This window comes from Chelonoidis abingdonii, chromosome 3 (assembly GCF_003597395.2).
Source record: "Chelonoidis abingdonii isolate Lonesome George chromosome 3, CheloAbing_2.0, whole genome shotgun sequence".
NCBI classification, from domain to species: Eukaryota; Metazoa; Chordata; order Testudines; family Testudinidae; genus Chelonoidis; species Chelonoidis abingdonii.
In genome coordinates, this window is record NC_133771.1 from 176325176 (window position 1) to 176340442 (window position 15267).

Consider the following 15267-nt stretch of genomic DNA (forward strand, 5'->3'; position numbering starts at 1 on the left):
CTCAGAAATGCACAGTGGAATGCTATAATATGGCTCTTTGTTATGCTAATGATTTCTTCCCTGCTGCTCTTGCAGAGAGCCAGCCAGCCCATCAAACAGGAATGAAACCAGTGGGCAACCCTTTTTCTTTATTTGCTGCTGCTAAAGGTTTTCTTAACACTAAGCTTGAGGGGCAAAAGCCGAGTCTTTCTTGGCACCTGTAAACAAGGCAGAGAGGAAAAAACAACAGTTTCCCATTACACACCCACCACCACATGGAGTGATCACTGGGGATGAAAAATGATGCCCCCCTTCCTGCAGTGATGCTATAATTTACATTTTTTTCTCTTCTCCCCCCGCCCCTTTATTCCCCTTGTCAGCAGCGCTGAGAAGAGGCAGTGTGGCAAAACCACTTACAAAACCTCATATATTCTAGGTACTTACATGCCCCTCCTCGGTGTGATTCGTGAAGATTTATTATTTTTTTATACTCATAATAATCTTATCCAGGAGAATTTACAGTTGGGGCATTGAGGAAGAGAGGGATTAAGTGACTTCCCCAAGGTAACACAGGCAGTCATGGCAGAGCCAGGAATTGCATACACATCGCCGGAGTCCCAGCCCCCTAGACAATCCTTCAAGACCCCAGATATTCCACAGCAAGAGAAGTCTAAATTTTGCAGCAAGGTACCTGACTCATGTAGCACTCCAGCAGCTGGCTGGAAATTCTGTGGAGACTTCATTTAACTTAAAAATGTGAGGTTTTAAATAAATTCAAAATGTCAATAAATAATCCCCAGTCCTTGTTTCAATATTAAACAGTTTACACCATCCCCACGTCTTCAGATTTTAGCAAGATTTTTGTATTGACAACACAGAACTGCAAGTTTGAAGTTGACAAAGGGGAAATGGAGGTTTAGGTAGCTGGGCAGGGCATCTTGGGGGGCTTGAAGGACAATTGGGATGATGGGGTAAATTCATCTGGGTGTCTCATTTTTAATGTCAAGTATCAGAGGGGTAGCTGTGTTAGTCTGGATCTGCAAAAGCAGCAAAGAATCCTGTAGCACCTTATAGACTAACAGACGTTTTGGAGCATGAGCTTTCGTGGGTGAATACCCACTTCGTCAGATGCATTCACCCACGAAATCTCATGCTCCAAAACGTCTGTTAGTCTATAAGGTGCCACAGGATTCTTTGCTCATTTATAATGATCAGCAGTGAAATAGTTAATGTTGACAAAAGATTGTCGCCTTTCGTTATCAGACTTAACAAGCCATTGTCTTGAATGGGTAAGTTCAGAGGACATAGTGCCATTGGTTCAGGCTGTCTGCAGCATACAGAAGACATCCCTGCATTAGTTTATGCTCAGTTCAAATTTTTAATGTTGTCTTCACAACTATGGGGACTAAAGATATATTTTTAAATCTTAGATACTGGAGCACTGGTCAATGGCAAGGGGACAAGGGCAGGATTCAATATTAATAATGATCTGATAGTAACAAATGTCTTGGGCAAGCCTATGTGATTGTCATGTTGCTTAGAAACTGTCAGTGCCTTTAACTGCTTTAAGAGGCATATAGGGCACATGAAGCAGTTAGTATCATAGGGTTTAGTACTTACTGCTGTGGCTTGTGGCTCATCTGGAGATTAGCTCTCAACTGGCCTGATGCCCCCTCCTTTGGTTGCTCACCATGTGGTGTCTCTCACTTTCTGGATTCAAGTTACTCCCTCTTCATGACTGAGCCCTCTGGTCAGGTCACTATTGTCCTCTGTTTCTGGGGTTACAAAGGCACATCAGCCAAATGATCTATCTACAACAAGACACTCTTCCAATCTACTTCCCAGATTGTACCACTTTCCCAGTGACCAGGAGAGTAATCCAGGTTCACCCACCGCTCTGGGTTCCAGCACACAGACACTACGTCCAGCAACCATAGTCTGCTCAAGCTCTGACCTTGTTGCTATGCCACTGGACTCTTTCCTACCTCTCTAGACAGTGACTGTAGACCTCTCTGCAGACCCTCTCTTACCTCCACCAACTTCTCTTTATAAGCCTGTCCCAGCTCCTCCCCCAGCTGGGCTTCATCAGCTATTAGGCCTTATCAGTCTTTGGCTCCCCTCCAGGTGCAGCCCCTTTGGCTAATTGGCCTATTTTATCTATCCAGGCTTTGTGTGGGATGGATACCCCATCACAGATGGCCATTACCTTGCATTCCTCAAGGAAAATGCTGTACTCAGAGGAAGAATGAAATGAACAGACCTCAAGAGGTCTGTTTGTCTTGTTTCTGCATGCTTGGTACATCTGAAAACATGTTTTCTGTTGTAAACTGGACAATGATGTGGTGCTGTTAGAGAGCATTAACTAGCAGCAGAGATAAGGTGGATGAGATAATATCTTTTATTGAACCATCTTCTGTTGGTGAGAGAGAAAAGTTTTAGCTTCAGGTCAAGATATTACCTCCCCCATCTTGTCTAATATCCTTAGCCCAACATGGCTACAACAACACTGCATCGAGCAGAAGAAATGTCATTTTCCAAGTAAAATAGCATTTCTTATTGATTTTGCCTGATACCCTAACCTGAGATCTTATGCCTTTTCACTGAGCACATTGCCCCATTCAGTATGGATCTTGAATGAAAGGGCTTTTGCACCAGTTTATATTGTAACTTTTGAAAATTCAAACAGGCTTGCAAACTTGCATACATGGCCTATGGGCCCAGCTGAATTTGGTGGGAGAACTTTGCTTAGTTGCTGAGACTCATGAGAATAAAGTCTGCACCATCTTTCTGGAGACATCTGCAAAACTGGAACATTAAAACACCTTCAGCCTCTGGGCTGCATGTGCAGTATCATAAATTATCGACAGCATTCCATAGCATAAAAGCTTGAGAAAGCAACAGAAAGCTGCACAGTTCTGACTGCAGCAGTATCTGCATAATCACTCAGCTGGGTTCACATGTCTGATCCGAGACATTCCATACCTTACCACAGGCTTCTCTGATATAAAAAGCCACAGACCCTCTGTGGTGAATTCAGCCTGGCCTCACAGCAGCAGCAGCTTTGTTTTACCCACTCTGTGGAGAGCCAAAAGGGGTGGGGTTTTCATTCCACCCCCTAAGGAGTCCCTCCGCACCCAAAAGTGATCTTTGCTCAACTCAATAGGGCTAAAACACTGCCTTACATGGCCTCTGAAACATATCTCACATTTTCAAAATTAATCTGTGCTGGATTAACTGATGCAGAAGCTCTGGGCACAATGCCGGAGTGATGTTTATGTTAGAGAAAATGGACCTCACAGAGATAGTTTGCAAACATCACAAGGCGAACTTGTGTAAACTCCCTTAGTTTAGTCATCTTTTTCCATCTGTCATAGAATTTAAAAGTGATATTCAAAAACACAGGAAATTAGTGTATATTCTAAGTGCTCTTGATTGGACTCATTGGCTGTTGTGAAAGATTCACATCTTTATAACCTCCCACATGATTCTTTGCAAGTACTTCTTTAATTGTGTTCTTCTAGCAGACATACTGTCTATACTGCTAGGAAATTTCTTACTACTGTTTCACACCACTGTGAAATAATTTTATTACTATACTAAGTATACTGGATTTTATCTTCATAAACTAAGGATTGCGCCACTTCTTATGAATTGCATGGAGATGAGTGGACAATATAAGAGAACAAATACATATGAGCTCTTTAACGTAACTGTGATATTTATTTAATAAAAAAAAATCAGAGATTTCATAGCAGTTTAAACTGTCCATTGAAATGAATGATTCATTTTGATAAAATTTACCCAAGTTTCTATTCTGGACATTGTAAGTAACTTAAACCTGCATCAGAGTGGAGGGATGTATTACCCAACCTATGCTGTCCCTTTCATCCCTATATTTCTATGACTGTAAAATAAAAATTGCTTTTAGTTACACCGCTGGATTTCACCTTTATTTCAGGAAGTCAATGAGATTGCATAGGTGTAACTGGGTGCAGAATTTAGCCTGCTTTGTTCATTTAAAATATTGGGCCAATTTTACCGATACTAGTCTCTGCCTTTGTGTCATTCTGGCAACATAAATTAGCTGTAAACCCAGTTTAGCCAGACAGTTAAACCGGGTTTACAACGGTTTTGTATTGCCAGATTAGCAAAAAAGCAACAAGAATGTCTCGGTGAATCTGGTCTATCGATTTATTTCTCCTTTTAAACACTCTAGTCTTCCTGTATCTTTGAACTTGTTCATTGTATCTGCTGTGCAGAACTGGATCTTCCAATAAATATGGCAGCGAAAGGCACAGCAGCGACTAAAAGTTCAAGAGTTTGAATCAGAGGGAAATTTGATAAGATGGTAAATATGATAAAAGAGGGAAAAGGAAGAAGAATGACCATGGGTGATGAAGCATAAGAACTTAAGTGTGGCCATTCTGAGTCAGACCAAGTCCATCTAGCCCAATATCCTGTCTTCCAATAGTGGCTGGTGCCAGATGTTTCAGAGAGAATGAACAGAACAGGGCAATTATCAAGTGATCCATCTGCTGTCGTCCAGTCCCAGCTTCTTGCAGGCAGATGTTTAGGGCTACCCGGGGCATGGATTTGTCTGCCTGACAAAATTGGCTAATAGCCATCCACAGACCTATCCTCCATGAACTTTCTAACTCTTTTTTGAACCCAGTTATACTTTTAGCCTTCATGACATCCCCTGGTAATGAATTCCAAAGGCTGCCTCTTAGTTTTGTGAAGTACTTCCTTTTGTTTGTTTTAACCCTGCTGCCTATTAATTTCATTGGGTGACCCCTGGTTCTTGTGTTATGTAAAGGGCTAAATAACATTTCCCTATTCACTTTTTCCATAGATGAAAATAGCAGTTTCTCTCAACCTTTGCTCTGGAGGGGATCATCTCGAGTAGTGAAAGGCTAGCTCCGCTTTCATGGCTCATTCAGCTTTTGCCCTTTCTGCTGAGACTGCCCTCCAGCTTGCCATTTAGTGTCACTGATGCTGGTGATTTGAGTGATATGGACAATTGTCCTCTGCCCATATTTAAATGCTTGCACTGTGTCTCTGACTATTTTTTCAAGTTATCCTCATATAAGTTGTACAATGTAAACTCTTTAACAAATGCAATAAGTATGAATGAAGCCACAATAGTGTTACTGTGTATGTTTTAGAAAAGAAGTGCAGTACTTTTTTCAGCTGAAATATACTATACGTTTCTATGGGAAATGTATAATCTATTGGGAAGTGATCCTGGAGATAAAACAGCACTTTTATTCTTATCAACAGTAAAATAGACATAACAACAGAAACATCCTTGTTCCATTTCTATTTTCTGTTGTATTCTAAGACTTGAGATATAAGCATAGAATTGCCTGATGAAAGTCTCAGTGTTTTATAATGTTATATTCCATGAGTAAAGTATCTTTTGGTGCAGAAGAAAACAATTCCTTGATAGATAAGAAGTTCTGACCAGTTCTCTCAAGCAGATAGACTGGTATCAAGTTGGAGAAGATGCATTAAGCTCCACATAAGACATAAAAGAGAAGGGAATTAATATGACCTTGGAAAAGAACCAATTGTTGGAAACTTGTGCTAGGAAGAAAAGTGTTTTGGCACTGAATAGTCAAGGGAAAAGACTCTCTCTGGTGTAGGTCCTTAGTATAACTTAAAGCACTACAAATCAAAAATGAAACTACAAAACCCACTATGAATCTCTAAGCTGAAACTCATAACAATAGCTATCATATTTTTGAAAGTTTACCCAGGTTGCTTCAGATACACTTTTCTTTTTCTCTTTAATAGAACAATAGCTCGTCCCTTTGAAAAACAAACAGGAATGTTTAGTACACTCTTGAGTTCTACATGTTTACTTTCAGCACGTGTCATAGTTTATAAAGAAGAGTCAGGGGAAGATATCAAGGAACACTTAAATCCACATTGCTGTTCTCAGAGAACGGATAAAATAACACCATCTTTGTATAAATTCTGATAAGTCATAATTTTGTCCAACATTTAGATATGCCAAGGTGGTAGGTGGCTTAGAAATACATTATATATACAGAGATAATTATAGAATTGTTTCAGATAATTCCACATTTCAACAGAGTGTAAACAAGACCCATAAACTAATACCACAGCATTATGGCTTCATACATTGGATGCCGTTTTCTCAGATGGGCCTGACTGTCCAGAGTGCTGAACACAAGGGGACTTGATGGCATTCAGCACCTTACAAGTGTTCCCCACTCTGCATGACTGGGCCCGAAGAGAATTCTGTAAGTTGCAAAGTTTGGCCCAATTCTGTCTGTAGCTATACCTGTGCAATCCCAGATTTCAGCCCTATGCCACAAACAAACCTTTTACATTTGTCAGCATATCTCAAAATTCTGTTCCAAAGTGTTCTAAAAATTGACAGTTTAGACTTCTGTATTGGTCTGCAGCTGTAGTAAAAGACCTGATTGTAATTTAAACCTTTTCAACACTGGAACGATTTGATTAAATGATATTTCCTTGGGGCGGGATTAGGGGAAGACTCCAACAGACATTAAAGATGTAAAATCAAAATGAATTTGGGTCATTTTAATTAATATATACCAAGGAAACCTCACTTTACTACAACAACACATTAGCATACAGGGTCTAATATCTACGCTTAAAACATCAAATGTTTATCAAAAACTGAAAAAAGAGCAGATATTACTGGACTAACTGGTTATAATACAAGAAAATCAGCTTTTAAATAATTGGTCCTTGTGGACAAATGCCTAAATGATGATCCTATCATACACTGTATGAATGAGATCTATATTTTATACTATTATTAATAATAAAAAAGCTTCTGTCTTGGAGAAATCAGCTGTAATCCATATTTTCTCTTTTTGTTGTTTGATTCCTGTTACAGTGATAACCCTTACAAACACGCCGGTTTTGTCTTAGATCACTAAATAACAGTTATCTCAATTTTTTGAAAAATTCCCTAGGCATTCAATATCCTTCCTGTAGGAAATACTGCAAATATTGAGGTAACTTTATTTAACTACGTAGCTAAAGCAGTTGGCGAGCTTCCAAGAGTGACCAGTAGAGGAGATGATGACACATGCCCTTGTAATCTTGACTATGGGGTACACATAATACCTGCCATCAAGAAAAATAATGGCAGGGGAGAATTAAGAGAGATTCTTTGGATTCCGTGGCCTACATTCTCAGAGGAACCCAAGGCAGCAGTGAATCAGAACCTGATTCTGCACTACTAAACTCCATAGGTATGTCAGTGACTTAAATGAGTGCCAGACTATACACTTAGAGTGAAATTCATCCCTGTGCAGAGGGCCAGCACAAGGTCTGTACACTCCTTAAATCCCACTAACACCCAATCTGGAACTGGGCTGCTTCCATTCACAGGGGTGAATTTCATCCTTAGTAAACAATGGACAGCATGAGCACAGCTAATTGTTCCTGAGGCAAGAACCAACGAGAAAGAGCTATTGTTTGCATTCACAACATCCCAGGCAGGGACAGGCAGCAATAAGGTGTCATCTATGGTTTGGATTTGGCTGGTATGCACAGCACATCCACAGTTGTCCAGGTGGACATGAAATCCAAAAATTAGGTGGGTCCAGAACCCAGCATATTCTTAATCACCCCCTGAAAAATGTAATATGTATGTTTTAAAAAATGTGCATTTTAAAATGATGTACCTAAGCATGACCAAATTTTGTCTTTAATCATTGAAACTTCAAGCCCTGTTTCTCCAAAATAATCTTTTTTAAAATTAAAACATTTATTTCAGATAAAATCTTATCGCCACATTATTTATTAACATTGTGCTTTTTGTTTTGTTTTAAATCAACAGCAAAAGTCATAGAAAACCCCCACACACTTTTGCAATCTAAAAGAGAGAAATTATGCTAAACAGAATAAAGTATAAAGCATGCCATTGGTTCAAGAACTTCATTATATGGAAGAATTAAAAAAAAAAAAAAAAAGATCCTCAGCAACAGACAGTTGCCATAGAAATGCTCAAGCATCTAGTGCTTGTTTACAAGACAGGTCTCTCTCTATTGTTTCTTAAATTCCTTCCTAAGGATAGCAAATCAAAAAGCAATAGAGCATCAAAAAAGAATAGCAATGTTTGAATACAAAGTCGAACTCAGTATTTCAAAGATTACAGGTTTCTAATAATATTGATCCATCCTGGTTTTTTTCCGTTTAGGTTAATAAATCCCTGCTGCAGCTCGGATTTTATCCTTAATTTTCACGCTGGCAACAATTAAGATAAAAGGTAAGGCACCAAAAAACCTGCCCTGTATAATAACAAACCATCATAAGCCTGATTAATTATTACAGCTGAGCTGAAAAATGTGCAAGTGATTGAGCTGTATGTGGTATTTCTGGTTAAGAGCCCATAAAAAGGTATTTCCTCACAATACATCCTAGCTTTGTCAGTTGTACAAAACTGTTAAATATGTGAATTTAACAGTGTCAGTATGAGAGTGTAGAAACTGTTTAATCCCAGTCCATAGTATCCAGTCTTTTGTCACAACAAATATTGTGTTACAGGAAGCGGAGCACCCTTGCTGGTAATATCAATTTGTTTACCAAACATCTAATTAATTGGTAAACATAATGGAGGTTCCTCTTAATTAATGGCAGACTCTATGTGGGAGGGCATATATAAAAGGATATGTTTTCCCCATCTGGTTTTATTGGTATTTTCAGCAACAAAAGCTAAACTATAGTTGTAAGCAGTAATTCAACTGTGCTCTTTATGAAGTCTCCATATTTATAAATAGCTCACTCATGCAGATCATACAGATGCTTTATGCAATCTGCTCTCCAGTCATTTAAAACTATATGCAACGTTTGTGGCATGATTGTGTCAGTTGTACAAAACTATAAAAAAATCCATTCCAAATAAAATGTTGATAGATAACATGCTGTGCATGCTTCAAAGTTACAGCAAAAAAGATGGGTCATATTTTACTTCCTTTGCTGCAGCACATTTTATTACTTGGTAAAGATTCCTTTTTCCTTAAGGACTTTTTCCAAGATTCATTTATGTTGCTCTTGTCATTACATGCAGTCTCAAAATAATCATAAAATTTGCCTTTACATTCAAGAGCAAGGTCGCCTTTCATAGGTTCACAGTTTAGAGTGATACCAGCTTGATCAGTTTCGTTATCTCCTTTCTCATCATTTAATTTTGCCTTTTCCTGATTACCATGAGACTTGGCATTAGTAATGAATATTTCGTTAGCAAGAATCTGGTCATCACGCCTGTAAACAAGGGCACTGTCGATGCCATAATCCACCTGGTGGGAACAACTTGGCAAAGATATAGGGGAGGAGGAGGAAGAGGAGGAGGAGGAGGAAGAAGAGGAAGAAGAATTCTCCCCATTTGTATTAACAGAGAAGGGTACATTTAAATAGTGACTGCCACATTCTTGATAAAAGCAGCAAGTATGGAACTTTTCACACTCCTCTTTTGCCATCCGGAGACGTTTTCTATAAGAACAGTCTTGAGTCATAAACCACTCTTGTGATGAGGGACCACCAAAAGAGCAAGCAGAGAAGCACCAGTTGTTTTGCATGACAATTTCTCCATGGATTCTCTTCATCAAATTGTTTATGAGGACAGATCTCCGTAGGTAGACTTCAGGATCATCAATAAATTTCAGTTTTTCCAAAGACATGTAAAGAATGTGTGCCCGCTCCTCAAAAACAGAAACTGTCTGAAAACGAAAGAGACAGAAGAGGCAAAAAAAGGGATTAGAGTGTTTTGCTTTATGTAATAAGAAGCATGTTAAGCACCCTATTGGCAGTATGTAAAGCCAGCTAAAATTTTGGGTGGCCCAAATTTCCTTAGGGATCTCAGCTTGGCCTCTGAATTTGTGCACCCATGTGTTGAGGGACCCTATATTTCATGGCCAGAATGTCAGATGCGCCCCCATACTGGGGAGACAAATAGCTAAGTGTTTGATATGTGTAGGCAAACATTATTAGCATGCACAAGTCCAGGCTTTCGAGTGACCAAACACTGGATGTGAACAACTGGCTCTTTAGTTGCATCCTGTGTAAACTGTAAAGCTACTGTGCAATTTCGCTGAAATGTTTTAGCTGATGTGGTTTTTTATGTGACTAGAGCAGGGATCAGGCCCTAGCCACTGTTGGGCTTCACCAAAGCCACCAGACTGAAGGGTGGCTTCCTCCTGCATGCCCTCCATACCAAAGGCCTGCTAAAGATTGCAAGGCCAGCCAGTAACAACAGTGCAGATGGAACAAATGTCAGAACTACCAGTGAAATAGGCCTCCACAATAGGGTGACCAGATGTCCCAATTTTATAGGGACAGTCCCAATATTTGCGGCTTTTTCTTATATAGGCACCTATTACCCCTCACCCCCGTCCTGATTTTTCACACTTGCTCTCTGGTTTCCCTACTCCACAATGAGAAGCCTCTATTAGTCAAAATGCTTTTACCGCACTATTGTGTAGAAAAATGTTGGCAGTGTGGTAAAAACAATCGAATATCACTGCGGCATCTGGAGTGCAGCTGTTGGGCTGAGTACTACACCCAACAATCCCTGGGTCTAGTGGGAATGTGGCTGGGCAGGAACAAGGTCAGAAAACTAGAAGAGGCTGGGGATTTATGGAAAACCCTGGCCACAAGCACACAGATTTGCTCTCCCTTCTAGGCTCCTGCCAGGATTTCCTTCTCAGCATTGGCAGCATGGCCAGGTTACTACTCCCAGGAGGCTATGGGCTCTGCTCTGTGACCTCTACTATGGGAATCAAAGCGCAGAGGGGTAGTGAATGTTACTCCCAGTAGTATTAACTAATTTCCATTTTTAGCACAGAATGTAATCTGCCTAGTTGTGCAGAAACACATCAGGCTGCTCTAATTACCACCATCTACAGCAGCGGCAAGTTATATGGGCCTGTGGTGCCCGGACTCCAGCAAATTCAGAGCCTGGGGGGCCTGGCTGCACCAATGTTCGGGGCTGGGTCTCTCCCCTGGCCCCAGCTGCTGCCCCCGCATGCCTCCCCAGAACATCCCTGCTGGTCTGCACTGTGCTCCCTTGCTGGCCTCTGCTGGCTACAAGGGCGCAGTGCTGGGGGCAGGCTGAGGCGGCTGCTACATCTGTGGAGGGAGAAGGCGCATGGCAGCCCCCTCTCCCCCCAGCAGGCAACTCTGAGTTGACTCGAGGGGAGGGGGCTTATCCTGGCTAGACTACCTGAGCAGCAGCATGCGGGGAATTGGGTGAATGTCGGGCCGGGGAGGCAGGGTCCTGGGCCTCCCCCAGAGCTCACTGCTGCTGGTGGGAGGAGGGTGGGGAAGTCCTCCTCTCTGGCCCCCCATCCCAGCCCCAGGGCAGCCTGCCTGCTGCACCCCAAACTCCTCATCCCCAGCCCAGCCCCACGACCCACACACCCTCCTGCACCCCAACTCTCTGTCCCAGCCCAGAGCCTGCACCCAGCACTTAAACCTCCTCTCACAGCTTGAATAATTGAAAATTGGTACTCTGTAATGGCTGTTCTAGGGTCTTTTTGAAATGATTTAGTAGTTGCTCTGCATTTCCAAGTGTGAAGCTGTCCAGAGAAATCACCAACATAACTGTGATCCTTCCTCAGCAAAGAGTCCATGGTATGAATGGGAGACTGAACTATCCTCTCACCCCTAACATTTGCCTCTCTGGGTAAAGGTTCAGATGCACTATAAGGTTCTGTGGGAAGCTTGCACTGCCTCTGCCCTTGTGTAACTCACACACACATTTCTTGGGTGTGGTGTTCTGTCCCATCTAGTGGCACCAAGACAACTTAGAGAGAGAGTACAAATCTGCTCTTCAACCTTAGTTAGCAGCCACATGGTTTTTAGTTCATGCAGTGGAAACTCATGCACTAAGCTCCAGAGGCCCAGGTTCTATTCTGCCCACTGATGACAACCAGCGTTACACTTGCTTTAACTATTCTATAGACAGAGAGAGGACTCCAATCTCCAGGGCTATCTAAGTGGTTCCTTTCACAAGCACTAATTCAAACAGATTTTACAGTAAAAGAATATATTGGGGGAAGTTTATCTAGATCGCAGAAACTAAATGTACAATCAGCCATGATCCAGCAAGGTGCAGGGCAGGGAGCTCAGTACCTTGCAGGACTGAGCGCTTAATGAGCAGGAGCATAAACAGTTTTCTAAAATCTCTCATGAATTGTTAAACATCAATGTATATTGTCTTGTGTCAAATGTAAGCTATAACCCCACCCAGGCCCCTTTCTAGAAAAGAAAGATGTTGTTTGGGTTTTTAATTTGTTTTGAGTTGTTAGGGTTTTTATATTATAAGTAAGATTAAATTTTGGAGTAGAATATATTCCCCTTTCAAATAATTGTTTCTATGTAGGATTTATACATCCACTGGGGTATGTTGAGCCTAGCAATCCTGGAAAAAGAGTACTGAAAAAATGGGAGAGCCTGGAGCTTACTTTTGTTAAATTTACATTATGCATTTTTGGTGTGTAAACTCCAGAGTAACCTCTGTAAACACAGTTTAACTGTTTATGAATAAAACCTGTGAAAAAAGTAAGTTATTCAGAGTGTTTGTATTTACTGTTATTATAGCTGAACAAACCCCTTTGTTTCTTAAACTATGTGATGACAGTAATAATAAAATACAATAAAAAAAGTGTGAACTATTTGTTTCTATGCAAACAGCTGGGTTATTCTCATCATTTGGGTGGAGTATTTCAACTTCTGGAAATGAGTCAAGCAAGTGTTACTAAGTATCTGAAATGCTCAGTAAAAAAAAAGTCTATTAAAAAACATACTTTACGCGTACAGCTGCTGAGTGGTGGATGAAAATCCTCTTCTTCCACATATTTCCTTTTAAAGTATGTGATCTTGGATGTTGTTATAGGATTTGAAATTCCCCTGTAATGTGATCCTGTGGGTAATAAATCAGATATGACAAATGACATGTGGTTTGCCTGAGGTTCTCCAAACAAAATACTGTTCATTTCCTTTCTCACTACAGGATAAGTCTACCACATTTGTTTATATATATTTGTAGTGATCAAAAATAAACTTTTTACCTTACTAATAAATAACTCATATGATGCAATAGCATGGGCAATTGAAGGTCAGTCCAATAGACACTATAGGACATTAGTGCATTTGGCATACTTAGATATTCCCTGTATATTTTTCTTTAATAAAACTTTCATTCTGAATTTACAAGCAGTCCAACAAGTAGTGGCATTCACCAGTGCATCATGTTCAGATTCCAGGGACCATGAGTTACAGAAGAAATTTTATTTTACAGTTGCTAAATATATTCCATACACCTGGAAGAAGATTTAGTAGCTTAAAATAATTTTTCAGAAGTGGATCATTTTGTGTCCTAGTGTAAAGCCAGAAATGGACATGTAAAAATACAACTGACTGTAGCATAGATCAGATATACTCAACAAAAGGTAAGAGTCTGTTTCTACCTTTCATGATAAAAAAGGTAACATATCTTTGGACAAATACATTTTATAGCATCACTCATCATTACTCAATACTTTATTAACTGGTACACAGAATAGTTACAATCCATTTTTTATAATATTTTATCTTCACAAAATCTAAATTAAGATGGCCATGCTTGGACCCCCTTCTCTTCCCCCACCCCGCACCAAAATAGACACAGTCTCCATCCTGTTTTGGCCAATACGAAATGTATTTATGACAAATGTCATGTTATAATAGCCAGTTATGTGCAGGGTTCCTTAAAATCCATAGAAAAGAACTGACAACTAGCCAGAACGGTATGACTTTTATCTCTTTGGAGAGTGACTGTAGTATAATATTTCCTGGGCCACATTCCTCCAATCTATCCATATGTTTATGGATAGTGAAACGGAAATACTGACAGATAGTGAAACGGAAATTACTGACAGTTTAATGTAGCCATCTATTTCCCCCCAGACATTGCTTTAGGATGAATGAAGGCTGTGCCAGATGAATTGCTGCATGTAGAAGCTGGTTCGAGCGGATCCAGTTCTCTGCCAAAAAGCACTGGCTTCTTGAATATAGTCAAGACAACACTAATGACATGCGTTTTGCCCAGACTACTTATCCCGTAAGGGTACTGACACCCCACCCCCACCGTTTGGCCACTCGCTTGGCTGCCATAGAGAGGCAGAAGGGAGCCATACCTGCCAGAGAATGACATGGTGCCCTGTCTCCCTGCTGCTGAGCCTGGCTGGGATCCGAGGGGCTAATCTTGCTGCCACAGTGCGACTCCCACAGAGTCTGGTACTCTGCGATCTCGGCAGCTCCTCCCGAGACAATGGGATCGCAGAATCTATGCATGGACAGCACCAGAGTCATTGCTGAGCGCCGGAGACCTGCAAGCAGAACACAACAGCCAGGTCAGCCCGAGCAACCCTGGGCAGGGGCGAATCCCCCGGCACCGCAGAGGAGCGCGGCTTTCCAGGAGGGACTGTCACTTCTTCGCCATCCTTTTCTTCTCCCCCTTCGTCCTGCCCTCCTTCCGCTGCCTAGCCGGGTGCTCTCTCACCGCGTAATTACGCAGCCCCCAAACTCTCTTGTCCACACCAGTGTAGGCTCTGTCTTGCTGCAGCGGGTGCGTCCAGCTTGGAGCGTCTCTTTTTCCAGCTCTCTCTATCCCAGTGCTTATTGTTCTCCGACTCCCTTCCCCGGGATCCGTGGATCCAGGTGCCTTTTGAAATTATATTTTTAATCCTTTAGCGGGAAAAACCCCTCTACTAAAAAAGAGTGACCAGATCCCACTCATGGAGGATCCCTCCCTCCTCTCCCCGAGATCCCTCTCCCCCATGCACAGATCCCCTCCCCCCCTTCCATGGAAATACATCAAACGAGCAGATCCAAACGATGCTCACAGATTGTATGTAACAAATCAGTTCATTCGCTTCCCATGCTCTCCTGCTCAGCAGCTCTGCCTCAGCAGCCACATCGCGCGCGGGTGTGTGTGTGGTAGGTTTGTTTTCTGTTCCCCGGCTCCCAAGCGAAAGACACAGAGAGACTTAGGTAGTTGTTTCCACTAGCCCCGATCGGACTGAACTGGATCTGCCTCCAGTCAAAACACTGTGAGATGAAGACAGAAAATTGGCTCCGGTTTCAAGCCGTGAGTTGCAGTCCCACAGGAGCCAAGCACAACATCAACGGAGCAGGCAGAATATTAAGCAGGAGCGGGGACTCCAGAGCCAGCGCCAGGCAGCGAGCTGCCTCCCAGTGCAAGCGCAAAGCGAGCGAGCGAGAGAGCAAACTTCCTGAAAG

The 15267-nt window shown here is 41.6% G+C and overlaps 1 protein-coding gene across 1 annotated transcript; it reads right to left on the reverse strand.

Moving 5' to 3' along the window:
- Positions 1-5034: 5034 nt before the first annotated feature.
- On the reverse strand, positions 5035-15016 carry SERTAD4 (SERTA domain containing 4). The gene is made up of 4 exons (XM_032785221.2): positions 14871-15016; positions 14163-14354; positions 12792-12907; positions 5035-9704 (listed from the first exon to the last, which is right to left on the reverse strand). The coding sequence occupies exons 2-4, from the start codon at positions 14335-14337 to the stop codon at positions 8946-8948; spliced, it is 1050 nt and encodes a 349-aa protein (XP_032641112.1). The 5' UTR covers positions 14338-14354; positions 14871-15016; the 3' UTR covers positions 5035-8945.
- Positions 15017-15267: the final 251 nt, after the last annotated feature.